The 18,129-nt window shown below is 32.5% G+C and overlaps 1 protein-coding gene across 1 annotated transcript in view; it reads left to right on the top strand.

Moving 5' to 3' along the window:
• Shoc1 (shortage in chiasmata 1) overlaps window positions 1-16,336 on the top strand; it is a 54,419-nt gene extending 38,083 nt beyond the window's left edge. Inside the window, exons 15-25 of the mRNA XM_040286160.2 lie at window positions 545-617; window positions 3,616-3,685; window positions 5,483-5,661; window positions 6,367-6,484; window positions 7,530-7,641; window positions 9,100-9,221; window positions 11,813-11,906; window positions 12,983-13,114; window positions 13,316-13,465; window positions 14,112-15,075; window positions 16,187-16,336. Of these exons, the coding sequence (XP_040142094.2) occupies window positions 545-617; window positions 3,616-3,685; window positions 5,483-5,661; window positions 6,367-6,484; window positions 7,530-7,641; window positions 9,100-9,221; window positions 11,813-11,906; window positions 12,983-13,114; window positions 13,316-13,465; window positions 14,112-15,075; window positions 16,187-16,287 (2,115 nt within the window). The 3' untranslated portion in view covers window positions 16,288-16,336. The remainder of the gene's footprint in view (window positions 1-544; window positions 618-3,615; window positions 3,686-5,482; window positions 5,662-6,366; window positions 6,485-7,529; window positions 7,642-9,099; window positions 9,222-11,812; window positions 11,907-12,982; window positions 13,115-13,315; window positions 13,466-14,111; window positions 15,076-16,186) is intronic.
• The last annotated feature ends 1,793 nt before the right edge of the window (window positions 16,337-18,129 follow it).

Raw genomic sequence — 18,129 nt, 5'->3', positions numbered from 1 at the left:
TGATTTTCTCCAATAAAGTCTAACCTGTCTGGATTGAATTTTAACACTAATAAAATAGGCAAAGACAACCTATGAATAGATAGTCATATATGTGGGAATACTTGAGGAATGCTAATAATAGCAGGGGCCAGTGGTGCATGACTGTAATCCCAGCGGCTTGGGAGGCTGAGACAGGAGAATTGAGAGTTCAGAGCCAGCCTCAGCAATGGCGAGGAGCCAAGCAACTCTGTGAGACCCTGTCTCTAAATAAAATGCAAAATAGGGCTGGGGATGTGGCTCAATGGTTCAATCCCCAGTACCTAAATAATAATACTACTACCTACCCTAAAATATTTTCCTTATTGATGTTTGATGTAGAATTTATTATTTTATAATAAATTTATTAGAATTTATTCCTTTGCATTTAAGCATTGACATCTTCTACAACACAAATATTTGCTTTGTAGTCTCATCGTCATTAGTTTCATGAAACCAGTTATGTTTGTTATTTTGTCACTGTAGTAAAATAATTCAGACACACAGTGAACTTCTTATTTTTGACTAGGTGCTGATTATACTAAGAATGGATTCAGATGGTGAAAAACATTCACTTATTAAAATGCTTAACAAAATAGAAGGTAAGAACTTTTAAATTATGCTCTGTTTAATAACAAATGCTTTAACATACAAAGATTGTTGATCAAACCAGCTTTTTAAATTAAAATATAACTGGGTTGGGGTTGTGGCTCAGTGGTAGAGTGCTTGCCTAGCATGAATGAGGCACTGGATTCTATCCTTAGCACCACATAAAAATAAAATAAAGATATTGTGTCCACCTAAAACTAAAATAAATAAATAAATATTTAAAAAATAAAATATAACTAACACATTATAAAATTAATCCCTTAAAAGTACACAACTCAGTGGGAGCCTATCCAGTTTTTAAATTAATCAAGACTATAAGTCTGCAATACAAAAATACTACGGTATGCTTATATCATTTATTATTAATAATTGATACCTTTTACTCATTACCTACTAGTTGCTAAATAATACTGACTGCTTACAAGAGCTCTCTGAATAGTTTTTTTTTCAATTAGAGCATCATTTATACATGGTAATTGCGTTCATATTGACAAAATTGTACATTCAAGGAATTTGAATTTGAGACCCATTTCCATCACTCACTTTTCCTCCCCTCCTCCCTCCTCTATTCTATTGAACTTCCTTTCTTCTACACATATATAAAAGTGAAATTCCCTTTGGTATATGAGTAGGTTTTATTAACTCAGTTTTATAAATTAAAAAAAAACAGGCTCATAAAGGTGATATAGCATGCCAAATCTCACAAGTAATAGTGAGAGATTAGGATTTTAACCTAGTTTTCTCTTGTTTCAGTGTCATTCTTCAACTCTTTACCTTTCACTAACAATTCTGTCAACCCTTCTTACTTTGCTTAGTGAAACCCATTGCTTACATGCAAACTCTTCTTTATCTCTCTTAACTGAAACCCAATCTTTCCCACATGTTACTGTTTCCCTTATGTCCTTCTGATTGAAGTGATTTTTTAAATCTATACTTCATGAGAATGAGAAGGTTGTTTCTTGATTTCTATTATCATTTCCTCCATTGTCTGAGGCTGAGCCACACTGCTATATCATTCTCTACCACTGCTAATTATCATCATCTACTAACCACCTGATCATGTACCCGGCTCATAGAATTCTCTACACTTCTAATACTGCCATTATCCTGGGTGTTTTAAATGTCTTTAATGTGAATAATTCATTCAAAACCTAGGCCTTATAGATTCATTACTCCACAACAAAAATTATATTCATCTTCAATGCTGGGAATATGGGTTCATATTCACCAAATCCATAAGATTCTTTTTAATAACAACATGTTAGAGCAAGAGTTAACCCTTGTCTAGAATCAGGGTAATTGGAAACACTTTAAAAAATCAGAAAAATTTTTGATCAGCGTTAGCCTTATAAAACCAGGGGTTTGGGTAAATAAAGGAATGTTTTTTGTGAAGAAGCTGAGTACAACTTCCTGCTCCACTGAGAAATATACTTAAAACTACTATGGATCAGCTTCTCTCCTTTGGAGTCACTTAAGATGTTGACAGATTATTACTGTATATCTTTTTTTATCTAGGCTTCGTGATGAACACCTTCATTTGGTAGTTGGGAATTACACCACACCATTTTTGCTATCTTCATTTCAACAATGTCTATTGACACAAAAATCTTGAATCTATAAACTGAAAAAATGATTTTACTGTCTTCAAACTAACACACATCCAGGTTTCTAGGACCTAAGCTTTATTTATTTATTTATTTATTTTTAGTTTTAGTTGGTTTCTAGGACCTAAGCTTTATTTATTTATTTATTTATTTTTAAATTTATTTTTATGTGGTGCTGAGGATTGAACCCCAGGCCTCATGCATGCTAGGAGAGTGCTCCATGCTGAGCCACTACCCCAGCCCAGGTCCTGGGCTCTTTTTTTTTTTCCCTATCTAGTTTTAGGGAAAAAAATGTGATTTCATTTTCCACGTGTTTGCAAAATCTAATAATACAGTTACTGAGTAATCTAAGGATAATAGCTAATATAAATTATTTAAGCAGATTAGGTTTTAAATAATATTAATCACCTTATGAATTGTAAAAGAGAATACTCATTCCTACCACTACCAAAATTATTGTCAAGTAAATTTACATATAATTATTAGCCATTACTCTGTCATTACATGACACCTTTGTGAACCTTAAGTTTAACAAAAGTACACTCAAAGGGAGTAAAATTAATTTGAACTAGATTTAGCTATTCTGAAATTAGTTGTCTACCAAAAATAAATTGAATGTAAGGTTACAGAATATTTTTATCTTTACATATTTTTAACCCTAGTAAAATAAACTAGTTAAATTATAATTAAGAAGCAGGGGTGAATCTAACAAACAGGTAGTCTCCAATAAGTCTTCTGCTTCTTATGCAGCTAGTAGAAAGTGGGGGAGCATTTATATCACATTGAAATATAGTCCCTTGCTATTTAGTCATACTTAAATTCTTGGCTAGAGGAAAAAAAAAATCTAGGGGCTTGAGGTATGGCTCAGTGGTAGAGTGTTTGCCTAGCACATGTGAGTCACTGGGTTTGATCTTCAGCATCACATAAAAATAAAGAAACAAAATAAAAGTATTATATTCATCTATGACTAAAAAATACATATTTTAAAATTTCTTTTTAAATTCTTGGCTGGAGAAAAATTTATGATTTTTAGCTAATAAGATTAACTGTATAATTAATGAGTTTTAATTTGGTTACTTTTAAATTATGATCAACTTTATTATTTCATATAAGAAATCTAGACTTTCCATGCACTCACTCACTCCATAAACACACACACACACACACACACACACACACACACACGAAATAATTACTTAAGGTTTGAACTTTCTTATGTTAGACTTCAAAAATAATGCAGTAAAGTATATTTTAAGCAATTTCCTTATTTATAAATGTTTATTTTTATGATGGCGAAATATCTGACACCCTAAAAAATGTTTATGAGCAAAACTCTGGTTAAAAAAAAAAAAACTCTGTTGAAAAAAACTCTTTTTTTCCTCAACAGGTTTAATATTGACTATCTCTCATTCAAATAAAAGAAGAGATTTTCTGGAATCTAAAGATGTTTTAAATGGGTAAAAATCTATTTCTTTGCCTATGGGGAGAAAACATAGAAATAATTTATCTCCATGGGAAAAGCAAAATTTCTCCTAGAATTTGGGCTGGGGATGTATCTCAGTAGTAGCTCACTTGCCTAGCATGCAGAAGGCCTTGGGTTCAACCTCCAGCAGTAAGAGAAAAAAAATCACCTAGAATTTAACTTAAGAAGTATAATGAAATCTGAAATCGGTCAATGTCTCTGCCCTTTTCCTGAAAAACTCAGATCATAGTATTATATGTTATATGTAATTAGCGTTCAAAATATTTTAGCAGCCCCAGATACCATTATTATTGTTCTTAGTACAGAATTAACTGTTTATTTTTTCCACATTTTTATTGGTGCATTATAGTTGTATATATTGATAAGATTTGTTGTTATGTATTAGTATGTGCACACAATAAACAATACAGTTTGGCCAATATCACTCCCTAGTACTTACCTGTTCCTTCGCTGCCTCCCACTCTGTGGTCCCTTTCCTGCACTAATCTCTGTTTGATTCTTATGAAACCCACCCCACCTTTGTTTTCCTTTTTCCTCTCTAAATTCCACATATGAGAGAAAACATACAACCCTTAACCAATTGAAAATGCCAAAATTTTGTTTTTATTTATGGCTGAATAAAACTCCATTGTGCATATATACCACATTTTCTTTATCCATTCATCTGTTGATGGATACCTAGGTTGGTACCATAGTTAGGCTGTTGTGAATTGTGCTACTATAAACATGGGTATGCATGTATCACTGTAGTATAGAGACTTTACTTCTTCAGGATAAATGCCAAGAAGTGCTATAGCTGGGTCATGTGGTGGTTCCATGCTTAGTCTTTTGAGGAGCCAGAGGTTACCTATTTAAACTTACCCTTCTTTTTACCAATTTCTTTGTTCAGTGTTGGTTTTTTTTTGACATCTCCTTTCTTTCTTTTGGGTTCTTCTTTCTCAAATTCTTAAGTGAAGGCCTGCTAATAATTAATCTGACTTTTAAAATGTCTTTATTTTGCCTTATTTAACATAGAAATTCTTTATTTCTAATATTTGGAACCAAATAATTAAAAGAGATACAAATCAAATAGAAACTCATAAAAACTGGACATAATTTTTTTAACTACTAGGTTGCTCTAGACAGAAAGCAGTAGTAGACAATTTTAATTAAGTAGATGCTATGATATATGAACTTTGAAGATGCAAAAGCTAAACGTGATATTTAAGTGTCTATATTTTTGTTGTTAAAACATTTATGAAGCTAATTGAGAAAAAAATGCCCCATTTCAGAGTTGTTAAAAATATTATGTAGATTTTCAAAGATGAAAACCTTACTTTTGGGGCTGGGGTTGTAGCTCAGTGGTAGAGCACTTGCCTAGTATGTGTGAGGCACTGGGTTCGATCCTCGGCACCACATAAAAATAAATAAATAAAGGCATTATGTTCATTTACAACTAAAAATATGTTTTAAAAACTTACTTTTGATTGAAAATGAGATCAATTTCTCATATTGATTTCTGAGATTGATTTTCATGTTGATAGTACCAAGGAATAAAATCAGGATCATGTTTTAGGTGGGAAATAGTCTATAGTTTTATGTATTCTGGCATAAGAAGTATGATCATCAAAAGAAAAATAAGAAACTAAAATAACTAAAGAAGAAATGAATAGAAAATGCCTATCTTGAGTAGATATAGATTAGAAGATAGCCAGAAAATAATCATTTTTAGCATTCCTCTTAAATAATGATACAGTATAATCTCATTTTCTTGGCTTTCTTTTGTCTTCAGTGCAAGTTCCTGTGTGATTGTACATAATAAAAATATTGGAGCAGATTTTCCCTGGAGCAATTTCTCAGTTGTGATGGAATACAATTATGTAGAACACTCTTGTTGGTCTAAACACTGCAAAATATTGAATATTCCTTATATGGCCTTTAAAGTGATTCTTCCAGACACAGTTTTAAAGAGTAAGGATATAAATCAATATCCTTTTTTGCTCCATTAGAATGGAAACTTTCTGTTTTCTGTTTATAACCTATGGAAAGAAAATAAGCTGGCTGAAAATATTTTATAGTTATGTAAATTTAAATGTCTTTGATTACTTCTCTTTTTATATGTGAGTTGATCTTATCTAGACATTCTTTTATTAATTTCCCATTTAAGTCCTTTGCTCATTTATCTTTAGGGTATATCTATTGCTTTGTAAAATGTTTTTCCTATGGTTATTGTACATAACCTAAAAATTTGATATAAACCACCATATACTTATATAGTAAATGTCCAACATATACTTACATGAATAATGAAGGTTTTGGCATTTCAGATAGACAATCAGCCAATTTTTCCTTGTTTTTTTTAAGCGAGTATACATGTATAAGTATAGGCAAATAAATACATAGAGAAACATCTAGAAATATATACTAAATTATTTTTAGTATATAATAGTTTTAGTAAACTAGCTCTACTAACTCTTATTCCTAGGTAGAAGGATAACATTGTCTTTTATTTTCTTCTTCAGATCTTTATTCAGATTTCTTATAGTTTATGATGAATATTATTTTTATAGTACTCCTTATACATAAAATTCATTATTTTAATATTCAGAAAAAATAGAAAGAGCTGGGGTATGAGAAGGCAAAAAAAGAAATACATATGCATTTTCTCTTATTTAGGAAGCATCTTGCCAGATAGATTTGGTGGTTTTCTTCTTGAAATTCAGATTCCATATGTGTTTTTTGCATCTGAAGGAATTCTTAATACTCCAGAACTACTTCAGCTGCTAGAATCTAAGTAAGTTCATAACTTAAGCAAACATGTATGTGTTTATATTGATAGGCCAGTTATTATGCTCTATATGTAGCTCTATATCTGATCTAAACCTGGAATTATATCATATAAGAATAGTTTTTCAGAGTTTGTTTATATATCTGCTCTAAGACTATACCCTCTAATTACTGAATATTGTCTTTTTTGGTAATATTTACCAATTTTGTTGACAAAAAGTAAAATTTAATTGTTACTTAAATTTACATTTTACTCTTATTTCTTTTATTACCAGCAAATATAAACATGCTATTATTCTGTGAATGGGATGTTCAGATCTTTGGGTCATTGACAACATTAAGAAAATATTCTTGTCTGGGGAATTTAAGTACTACCTAGGAAACAGGCTCTGAGGTTCTAAATAAATTTTTTTTAGATCTTCAATTCTATCATAGCACAGAAGTTGTCACAGGAATGTTGGACCTTGGGCTGCATATCAAGGAAAGATAATTGAGTTATTTAAATTGTAGATCAATGTTCCATGCTTTTGTTTTGGTATCTTAGGCTGAGGGGCATTCATAGAACACCATAAACTTATAAAAGGTAGTTAAAGTGTAGGTAATAGCCGGGGGTATAACTCAGAAATAGAGCCATGCTTTACATTTATGAGGCCCTGGGTTCAATAATAGCAGCCACCTACCCTAAAAATGTAGGCCAGTTTAAAGGAAAAATAAAAGAACATTCTGATAAATGGAAAATGTTTTAGTCTCACAACATAATAATTTCATTTCATGAATTATTACCTAAAGAGCTAGAATAACTTGTTCAAGACATTTATGATGGTATTGTGTGTCATAAATATCTAAGGCAGAATGTATCTCAACTAATTTGTTTTATATGCTAAATAAATCATAATTTCCTTCCTGAAATTTATCAAGTAAAATAAATTGATGTGTGAAATAAAAAGCACAGTAATTTAAATAATGTAATATGCAAGAGGACAATAAAACTTCTCTTGAAGAATTTTTCTTAGCCATTTCATTTGTTCACCAAAGAATACTGTATTTTGTAGCTACAATATCACACTCATGGAGAGACCCTGCAGTGAGTCATTGAAACTCTTTGGAACCAAAGAAAGTTATGTAGTGGTGACAATTGATGAACAGACTGCCATAATTTTACAGGTAAAACTATGCAGTAAATGACATAAGCTATGTAAAAAAAATACACTAAGATACATATAACTGTGCAGTTTGTTAATATATTTTATAGGAAAAAACTCTTAATCTATTAGTGATTTCTTCTACATTTTGCAAATGGGCCACAAGTGCTAAATTATTACTATAGAAATTTACTATTACCAAACGTCTTCAATACTTTATAATTTTTAATATAAATTTAAGAAAAAAAGTAAATATAAAATCTTTAATATCATATATTGGCCTGTTTTAAAATACATTTAAGATAATTATAGTATAGGAAGCTTTAAAAAAGAAATCCTAGCCACTGTGATTCTTACAAGAGGGTAGTATATTAATTGATTATTGGTAACATGGCATTTCCTCTAAGGCAAAGAGGGATTGCCTCTAAGCAAGTTGGTTTTTAAAGAGAAATTTTCTTCAAACATACATATAGTTTGGAACTTAAGATGTATAAATCATTGGCAGACTCTCACTTTATGTGTGCTTGACTGGAATACCAATTGGAAAGAAATTGATTTAATAGGGTAGGGGTGTGGAACAGAAGTCAGGTTTGATGGACAGTATAAATTATTGGCAAATATATTAAGGTACAGTCTTGATGAGGAAAGTTTACAATATAAGAATTATATGATAGAAAAACAATTCTGTTAGATTTTTAAAAGATATTGTGTCATGTATATTTAAATTCTTAAACAATTACTTTTCCATCTGGCAAAACTGTTTGAATTCACAGTTGAATATTGTCTGAAGGACAATTTCTGAATTACTCACCCTCTCAAAAATTACTCATGTTAAAGGAAAAGGGAATTCCAGACCCTTAGGTAAGAATTCCTAGGAAGTCTATTAACTGCTGCCTTCTCATTTCCCTTGAGTAAGTATGCAGTGCAGTTATCTCATAGGTTTTTAAACATATTGTCCATTGTCTTTAGAGTGCCCAGATCTCAATCCACAAAAGATATTTCTAATACAACGGCCCTCTATATGCTTCTTTCTTCATAACTATGACTTTGGTAGATTCATGAACCTTTCTTGCTGAAACTCTCATTAGTTATTTTATGTCAAATACAACTACCCCTACTACTTTCAGTGTGATTTTAATTTTTCCATGAAATGGGAGCCCATAGCTGTGCCTCTTCTTGAGTTATATTTATATATCATATGTTCTACCAGGGATTGAACTCAGGGGCACTCCGAGTGCCTCTGAGCCACATTCTCAGCCCTATTTTGTATTTTATGTAGAGACAGGTTTTCACCTAGTTGCTTAGTGCCTTGCTTTTGCTGAGGCTAGCTTTGAACTGGCGATCCTCCTGCCTCAGCCTCTGGAGCTGCGGGGATTACATGTGTGCGCTACCATGCCCAACTATATCATATGTTCTTGAAATATGACAACACTAATTTTGTAACAACTATTCAACCTAATGAATCTTTATTTTCTGATAGGACCTAGAAGAATTGAATTATGAAAAGGCATCAGACAATATCATTATGAGATTGATGGCATTATCGTTCCAGTACAGCTATTGTTGGATCATATTATATACCAAAGAAATATTAAATTCAGAGTAGGTAAACATTTCATCCAAAAATCATGTTTATATTTCTTATTACTCAGTCTTTTTTTTTTTTAATCTGAGAATTGAACTCAAGGACACTTAACCTCTGAGGCACATCCCCAGCGGTCTCCCCACCCCCACACACCCCCGCCTTTTTTTACCCAGCCCTTTTTTGTATTTAATTTAGAGACAGGGTCTCAGAGAGTTTTTTAGGCCCTCACTGAATTGCTGAGGCTAGCTTTGAACTCATAATCCTCCTGCCTTAGCCTCTTGAGCTATTGGGATTACAGGCAGTCATTTTCTTTTAATAGAGATAGCTATGCAAATCTTGCTCACCTTGTTAGTGCAAAAAAAGACCAGGAGGAACACAAACTAAACAAATCAGCTCAGCACTTTATTCAGGAACGAAGTTTCACACAGCAGCATAGGATGCAGGAACTGAAATGACACCGTGGTGGGACCCACTTTCCTGTTGGAAAATGAGGCCCTTAACAAAGAAAGGGCCTGGGCTTGCATAGGTTATTCTGAGAGGTGGTCTAGTGAGCATATCAATTTTCTTTGGGCACCCAGAAATTTGGAGTTTGTTCTATCAATCAGTGAAGGGATCAGTTTTAGTGTGAAATGGGAGGGATTCTAGAGTCAGTGGTCAGTTTCCGGGATTTATCTTACTGGATCTGATGGAAGACCTGGGGTTAGTGGTTGGTATCTGGAAAGGATTTGTTTACAGAAGGATTAATGCTTTGGCCTCTTCCCAGAGACTGCCTTTCCAGGTTTGATGGACACCTCTTCCCAGGGTTTGTTTTATCACTAGAAAAAAATCTATTGGGAAAGGATCAATGATCTCAGTGTATGGCTTTCCTTTTCACTCACCTTTTCCCAGGTTTCACTACTTTTAGGATTTGTCATTTCCATATCTAATACATCTAGTTTGCTTTAAGTCAGGAATTCTCAAGATGGAGAATCAGAGGAAAACAAATTTGAATTTTGGAGATGATACATGCTAGATATACTGTATAAATTATCCTCTCCTTCCCACATGTCACTAATAAATCCTGCAATTATGTGATCTTCTGAGATAGCTTTATATTCACAATATAAAGAGTTATAATTTATTCACAATGATGTATTATTATAAAATGTAATTATTTCTCAAGCTTCTAGATATCTCAGTTCTATATTTTTAGATGATTGGAACATTTAGGAAATGTCTTAATCAATTGACCAAATGAGGAAAAATAAAAATACAGTAGAAATGGTTTGGATTATTTTAGTAGTTCATGCTATCAGTTCCTGTTTGAGGAAGAGTCAGGGGTATACTTGAGAACATCCAAGGTTTGCTGGTTTGCTATGAGTATGATTATATGATGTTATAATTTATTGTAGTACAAGCTTACAAAGCCTCATAATGCAAAATAAGCAAGAGAAGTTCAGAGGGCACAATCTAGAGAAATCTTCTAATTTGCTCATATGTGCTTGATTTCCTCAATAAAAAACTATGACAACCATAACCTTTTGTCTAGCAGGAAAGCTTATTAGAGACACAGTGCCCAGGGTTTTGACATGTCAAAGTTCCAAATTCTAAAAAGGAAAGAGAAACCAAACTGTTTGTACAAAGTTTAGGTACAGTGAGCCAGTCTTTCTATGATGTTTCCAGACATGCTTATATTGTGCATTGATCACTGCCACACTCACTTTTACCTTTTGTCTTCCTCTTTTATAGACCCCTCCCCCAACTCCCTTCTTAGTCCCTAGTTCCTCTTCTGCTTTGTTTTTGTTCTTTTTCTTTTTTTTTAGTTTCTGTAGTAGAGAAAAAAACATGCAATACTTGTCTTTCTATGTCTGACTTATTTTTGCTCAACATGATGTCCTCCAGTTCCATCCATTTTCCTGCAGATGAGAGAATTTCAATTCTTTATGACTGAATAGAATCATATTTTCTTTATTCATTCATCTCTTGAGAGGCTCCTGGTTCCATAACTTAGCTACTGTGTATAAAATTATGATAAACATAGGATGCAGGTATCTCTTTTGTATGTGGACTTCATTTCCTTCAGAAATATACCCAAGAGTGGTATAGCTGGATCATATGGTAGTTCTACTTTTAGTTTTTTGAGGAACTCCATATTGTTCTCCATAGTGACTGTACTAATTTACAGTGTATCCTTTTTTTTTTCACATCCTTGCTTTGTTATTATTTTTTAAATTTAAAAAAAATTTTTTTAATAATAGCCATTCTAATTGGGGGTATGGGGGGAGATAGAATCTCAATGTGGTTTTGACTTGCATTTCCCTAAGGGCTAAACTTTTGGGGCATTTTTTCATATATTTGTTGACCATTTGTAGTTCTTCATTTGAGAAGTGCCCATTCAAGTCATTTGCCCATTTTTAAAATCCTTGAGCCAATAAATGGATGAGTTAAATTTCTTCCTTCACCCCAGACTTCTCCTCCCAACACACATCCTCAGCATCCCCACAAGTCTGGTAGTAATGGCCTAGCCAGGTTATTCTATTAAAACTATGTAATGTGGAAAGAAAAGAATATTTGAAAAACACAATCAGATGTCAAATGAGTAGAAGTATAGTAATATAATTATTTTTAGGTACCATCTTACAGAAAAGACACTTCATCACCTAGCACTGATTTATGCAGCTTTGGTTTCCTCTGGGCTTAAATCTGAAGAACTGGATGTAAAGGTATTATATTCCTATATTTTTGTTCATAAAAATTTTTCATAAACAAAACTTGAACTCAACTTGAACTCAAGTGACTATAAAAAGGCAAATTAAAAGCTGCTTAAAAGTAAAAAAAAAAAAACAGCTTCCAATTAATAGGTTTATCACCTAAACTTCTGTTTTAAAAACAGTTAGTTTAGTGAACTTAAAATCAAATCATATTTCATTTCTTAATTGCTATTTAAATTTCTCTTAAAACTTGGCATGATATGAAGAACAATATTGCTTGATCAAAAATGTCCATATGTTGTGTAATGGATATCTTTATAACGTATGAATAGGAGAATACATTGATGGACACAATACCTTTATTTATTTATATGTGGTGCTGAGGATGGAACCCAGAGCCTCACAATTGCAAGACAAACGCTCCATCACTGAGCTACAACCCCAGCCCCCATTTATAAGTATCTTTATTTTTAACTTTGGTTTTTAACAAATACAGCACTATATTTTAAAAATTCTTTCTTATATATATATATTCTTTTTCCATATTTTATTGGTGCATTATAATTATATATAATGGTGGAATTTGTTATTACAAATTTGCACATGCACATGAAATAACAATGTAATTTGGTCAATATCATTCCCTTGTATTTTCCCTTTTCCTTTCCTCCTCCTTTATGTTTAAAATTCTTGTTTTTAGTTGAGAATTATTAGGTTTACTTTAAAAAAAGCAAAATATTTAATATTTCTAGTGATATTCAAATTTATTTTTGCAATAAAGATGAAACATAACACTAAACATGTTTTTAAAGACTTTATTAATAAATGCCAAATGGAAGTGAAAAGCAATTTTATTCCAAAAATTAGAAAATACCAGGAAATGATATTTAAGGAAGGAAAGAAAATTGGCCCCCCTCACAAATTAAATGACCTGGACTGCACAGATATATTAATAGAGTATATCTAAAATGGTATTAAAATTAAGAATCTACTGTTTGAAAAATTCTTTTAATTACAAGTTATTGTGGATGGTGCATTTTGATTCCTAGTATTTCCTATAATCTAATACATTAAAAATATATTTCTAGCTTATAATTGCCCCAGGAGTAGAAGAGACTGCATTAACAATTCGACAAATTGCTGATCACAATTTGATGACCTCAAAGAAAGATCCTTGTGAATGGTTGGATAAATCCTGGCTTGAAGTTTCACCATCTAAGGTTTATTTTTATGGCTTAAACATTTGCAAAGCAAAATATAAATACATGTTACCTGAATTTCCTTCTTGATACTTTTTTTCCCAGGTGTCTCAAATTCAGTAGTACATTCAATGACAAAATTTTAATCTGCTGAAATGAGTAGAATAAAATGGGTCACTTTCAAAAGATTGCTGGCTAATCGTGCCTTAAATTCTTTCTTAGGAAGAAATGTACTTACTTGATTTTCCATGTATTAACCCATTGGTGGCTCAGCTTATGTTAAATAAAGGGCCTTCACTGCATTGGTTATTATTAGCAACTGCATGTCAACTTCAGGACCTCCTACCCGAAGTTCCAGAAAAAGTGTTAAAGGTTAGTTATTTGAGATGCATATTCTTATATGAGTTTATTTCCTTTCCACATAAGTATCTAATCACAGGAGTTTTAAAATTAAGGTATCTGACTTTGTTTTGAACTTCACATAGTAAAGAAATAATTTATTTAACTTTCATATAGATTTTCATTAGCTATCAATCACATCATAAGACTTTTATAATACTTCAATAATTTATCACATTATTTCATTTTGAAATAGCATTAGGTCCACAAATATTCAATTAGTTATATATTTATATTACCTCTTCCAAAAATCATGACATCCTTCATTATAGCAGTAAACAGAACTTGAGCCTTATTGGTAATATTTTAAAAGTCTTACCAAGAAAATAGTATTCATGTATAACTTGTGTAACTAAAAATTCTATTGTTGCTGTGAACCTAAAACTTCTCTAGAAAATAGTCTATTAAAAAATTTTAAATGATTAGAAAATGAATGCAAATTTTGTTTTCTTTTATGAAGCCTAATTAATGTATGTTCCTGATAGCAAGGATCAACGAAGTATCTATGAATATAATAATTATATTTTTCCTTCTCTACATAGAGATTAGAATTGTTATTTATGTTTACTAGGCTGATGTTTATATTACGTTGTATTGATTATTTTTTAAAATTTTTTAGCATTTTTGTAGCATTACTTCCTTATTCAAGATTAGTTCTTCCTCCACAACAAAATCACCTCAAATTTCATCACCTCTGGAAGAGAGTAATCAGACTAGTAACTTTATTCCTCAGAGTTCATCTTTGGTCTCTTTAGACTCTGTAATTCAAGAATATAATGAATATTACCCATACGCAGACTTAAGAGAGAGAGTGCAAGAAGACACAAATACCACCTCAAATTATAACTCTTCTCTTATGGAACTAAGAGAAATGCCAGATACTTTGCCATCTGTGACTTCTTACAATCAGACTAACTATTGGAAAGGCTCCAGTTGTAGCCCCAACATAGTGCAGAATAATCCTTGTCCAGATAATATAAAATCAAAGAAAACAGCTCTTTACTCCTTTCCAAACCAGAAAGATTCCAAGTCAGATGTCTTTTCTTTGGGCCTAACACAAATAAATTGTGAAACTACAATATCACCAATTGATACTCAGAGACGAGTTGCCCCTAATTTTATAAATTATCAGAAAAACAGAGCACGTGAAGTCAAAGGAACCACATATAAAGAAGTATGTGCTCCAGTCCTTTCACTGGAGGGCTCTCAATTGTCTCCTCGTTGGAACTTACAGAGAAATGTATACGAAAAACAGAATCACTCATTCAACTTAAAATATGGAGCAGAGCAGACTACCCATGACAAATGGTATACTCACAAAGATAATTTATTCACTAATCAGCAAAAATGTTTATCAGATGAATTAGAAGGCTTCACATGTGAAAGTTCAAATGTTGTGACTAAAAAGACTTTATGGAGAGAATCGACACCTGTTTCCAGTTTTGATTTACTCGGTGCTTCTGATTCTAATGTGAATAAAGAATTTAATAGCCTTTATTTCTACCAAAGAGCTGGAAAATCTTTAGGACAGAAAAGGCAACTTGAATCTTCATCTTATGTGGAAGTCAAGGATACTTTAGCAGGTAACACTATCCAATAGTTGATAAAACCACTCTTATTTAATTAAAAAAATAAAACCATATCCAAATTTTAATAATTTTCTTATTTTAATTACTACATTGAAATTCTCTAGTAACTTTTGAGTCAGAGAAAAATTAAAACTTTTGGATCATAGAAAATAAATACATAGCTGGGATTGTGGCTCAGCAGAACACTCACCTAGCATGTGCGTCTGAGACCCTGGGTTCAATCCTCGGCACCACATAAAAAAATTAAAAAATAAAATAAAGGTATTGTGTCCAACTACAACTTAAAAAATACATTTTTTTAAAAAAAAGAAAAGAAATACAAAGAAGGTATGTCAAATTCTTGTTTTAAATGAACTACACATTAATTATAATACAGATAGATTCTCTCAAGGTACACCGAGACCAGGGTGCATCTTTATTTAAGGTTCAGAGTCCATCAGGGTAAACTTATAAGTAGTTTTCTAATTCATGGGAACATACTGGAAACCTTCAGGAATTAGAGTACCTTTCCTGAGCTCCTTCCAAAATCATTTTGGATTAGATTTTACTTAAAAATATTAGAACCAGGGCTGGGGATGTGGCTTAATAGTAGAGTGCTTGCCTAGCATTGCACAAGACCCTGAGTTCAATCCCCAGCACTGCAAATAAACAAATAAATAAATAAATTAGGAACCAGCAAGAGACCTTAGAGATCATAGATAGTATAATTTCAGAGAAGAAGACATTGAAATTCAGGGAGTTCTATCTGCACAAGGAATATGCATACTAATTTTTGATACTGGGCCATTAGGTAGGTGTATGTATATTAAAATGTAATTTAAAAAAATTTATAGATGGACATAATACCTTTATTTTATTTATTTATTTTTATGTGGTGCTGAGGATCCAACCTAGTGCTTCACATGAAATAGACCAAGTGTTCTGCCACTGAGCTACAACCCCAGCTCCTAAAATGTAATTTTTAATTGTTATTATTTATCCCCATTTGGAAATTGTTAACAGTGTAGATAGATGACAGACAGGATCCACTTGTGCTGCTGGAAAAAAATAGCTACACTTTACTATTACATGCAATAAAATGGTTTTCATTTTCCTCTTTTAACAGGTTTAATGTGCTCACAACCATCACCACTCAAAAAACGACGTCTAATGTATGAAAAAGTCCCTGGAAGAATCGATGGGCAAACCCGGCTGAAGTTTTTTTGAAAGAGGGAAAGAACAGTGTTATATCCCATATTCTGTGACAATTCAGACAATTCTGTAACAAAACTAGTTAGATTTGCTTATACATTAAAGAAAATTTACTTATTTTTAGATGTTCTCAGTGTTTGTGTATTAAATTTTCATAACATATATTCTTTCTTATAGTTTGCATCTTTGTAAGTAAAATATTCTGATGTATCAATTAGCATAACAATTACCATAGAGTCAAAATGTCTTCCAGATTCACTTAACCATCATGAGCCTTTTAATAAGTCCCTATCACAGTCTTACCCTTTGGATCAAGAAGAGAAGTTCCCGTTTTAGTAAGCTTTTTGCTGGTGTGACTAAATCACCTGACAAGAACAATTTTAGAGGAAGAAAAGTTTATCTAGGGGCCCAGAGGTCTTAGTCCATAGACAACCAGCTGCATTCCTCAGGGCTGGAGGTGGGGCAGATCATCAGGCAGAATGTTGCACAACTCCATTTTTTTTAAAGATACCTTTAGAAATTCAAATTTGTTCCAAAATGATAGATACATTAGGGAACAATTTGAGTATACACAAATATCAAATTTTCTGATGCATGATTTTGTTCACCAAAAAACACTAGGGAACTCAAATATTGTACCCAGCTGAGCTAGGTAGGAATACAAAAATACTCACATCACACACTCTATAAGGTCATTGAGCCACACCAAAAGTAGTTCAGTGCCACATCTGGTGCTTCAACTTTGACTAGATAACCCTCTTTCTACCACCTCACAATAACACAGATTTATAACTTGGCTGGGCAGCCCCAAACCCTCCCTTTCTTCACCTCTCTCTCCTTTCCTCTCAGTTCTTTACTGTTTTTCTCTTCCTGTTTCTCTACACACACACACACACACACACACACACACACACACACACACACACACACACATTTCGTTCTTTTCCTTGAGCAGAAAGGGTTGTAGGCATAGGAGTTAGGCATGCTAGCCAGGAGGAGAGTGGGGCCCACAGGTCCACAAACCAACATCAGTTTTTTCCCAAGACAAAGAGTCATATTTATTACAATTATGTTTTCCTTAACCATTAACACATAAAACTGAGCTATTATTTTGACTGGATTCCTATCTTTTTTGTCACTGATGAAATTTGTGAGTGCTCCATTTTCCCATAAGCCCTGTGGTTTTTGTGATTTCGTATAACTTGCTGAATTTTTGGAATGTATATTTCATATTCAGGCAGCTCTGACTATATGTATATCCTTCTTAGCAACTGCTTTATATATCATGCCACAATATATTTAAGCATTCTTTCACAAATGGCCTTTTATGTTGACTTCAGTTTGGGCACCAAAAAATATATGAAGAGATACATCAAACTTTTAACAGTGGGCGTTAGGATGAGAATAAATACAAAGTCTGTCATTCTGTATACAGGTGGGTATATTCTGCAGGTACAGCTGCTGGTTTAGATATATGACATAAGAGAGAGGACTCAGGAATAACACCAAGGTTTTTGGCCTGAGAAGCTAGAATGATACTGTCATTTACAGATATTGGGGACACTATGAGAGTATAATTTAGAGAGAAGATCAGGAGCTGATTTGGGGGCAAATTAAATTTGAAATACTTACTAGACTTCCAAGTGGAAGGCATTTGAATTATAAAAGTCTCAAGTTCAATAGGATATGTAAATGTGGGAAGTACAAATTTGAGAGATATCAGGTATAGGTAGTATTGAAAACTACAAAACTGAATCACATTACCAAGGCAGCAAATTCTACTTTTAAATTTTTAAAAATAGAAAAAGTTCAAGGACAAAGACCTGTGATAATATTTGAGAAAAATGGAGGGAAAAT

Source organism: Ictidomys tridecemlineatus, chromosome 4 (assembly GCF_052094955.1).
Source record: "Ictidomys tridecemlineatus isolate mIctTri1 chromosome 4, mIctTri1.hap1, whole genome shotgun sequence".
Lineage (NCBI taxonomy): Eukaryota > Metazoa > Chordata > Mammalia > Rodentia > Sciuridae > Ictidomys > Ictidomys tridecemlineatus.
This window is presented reverse-complemented; position numbering and strand designations above follow the sequence as displayed.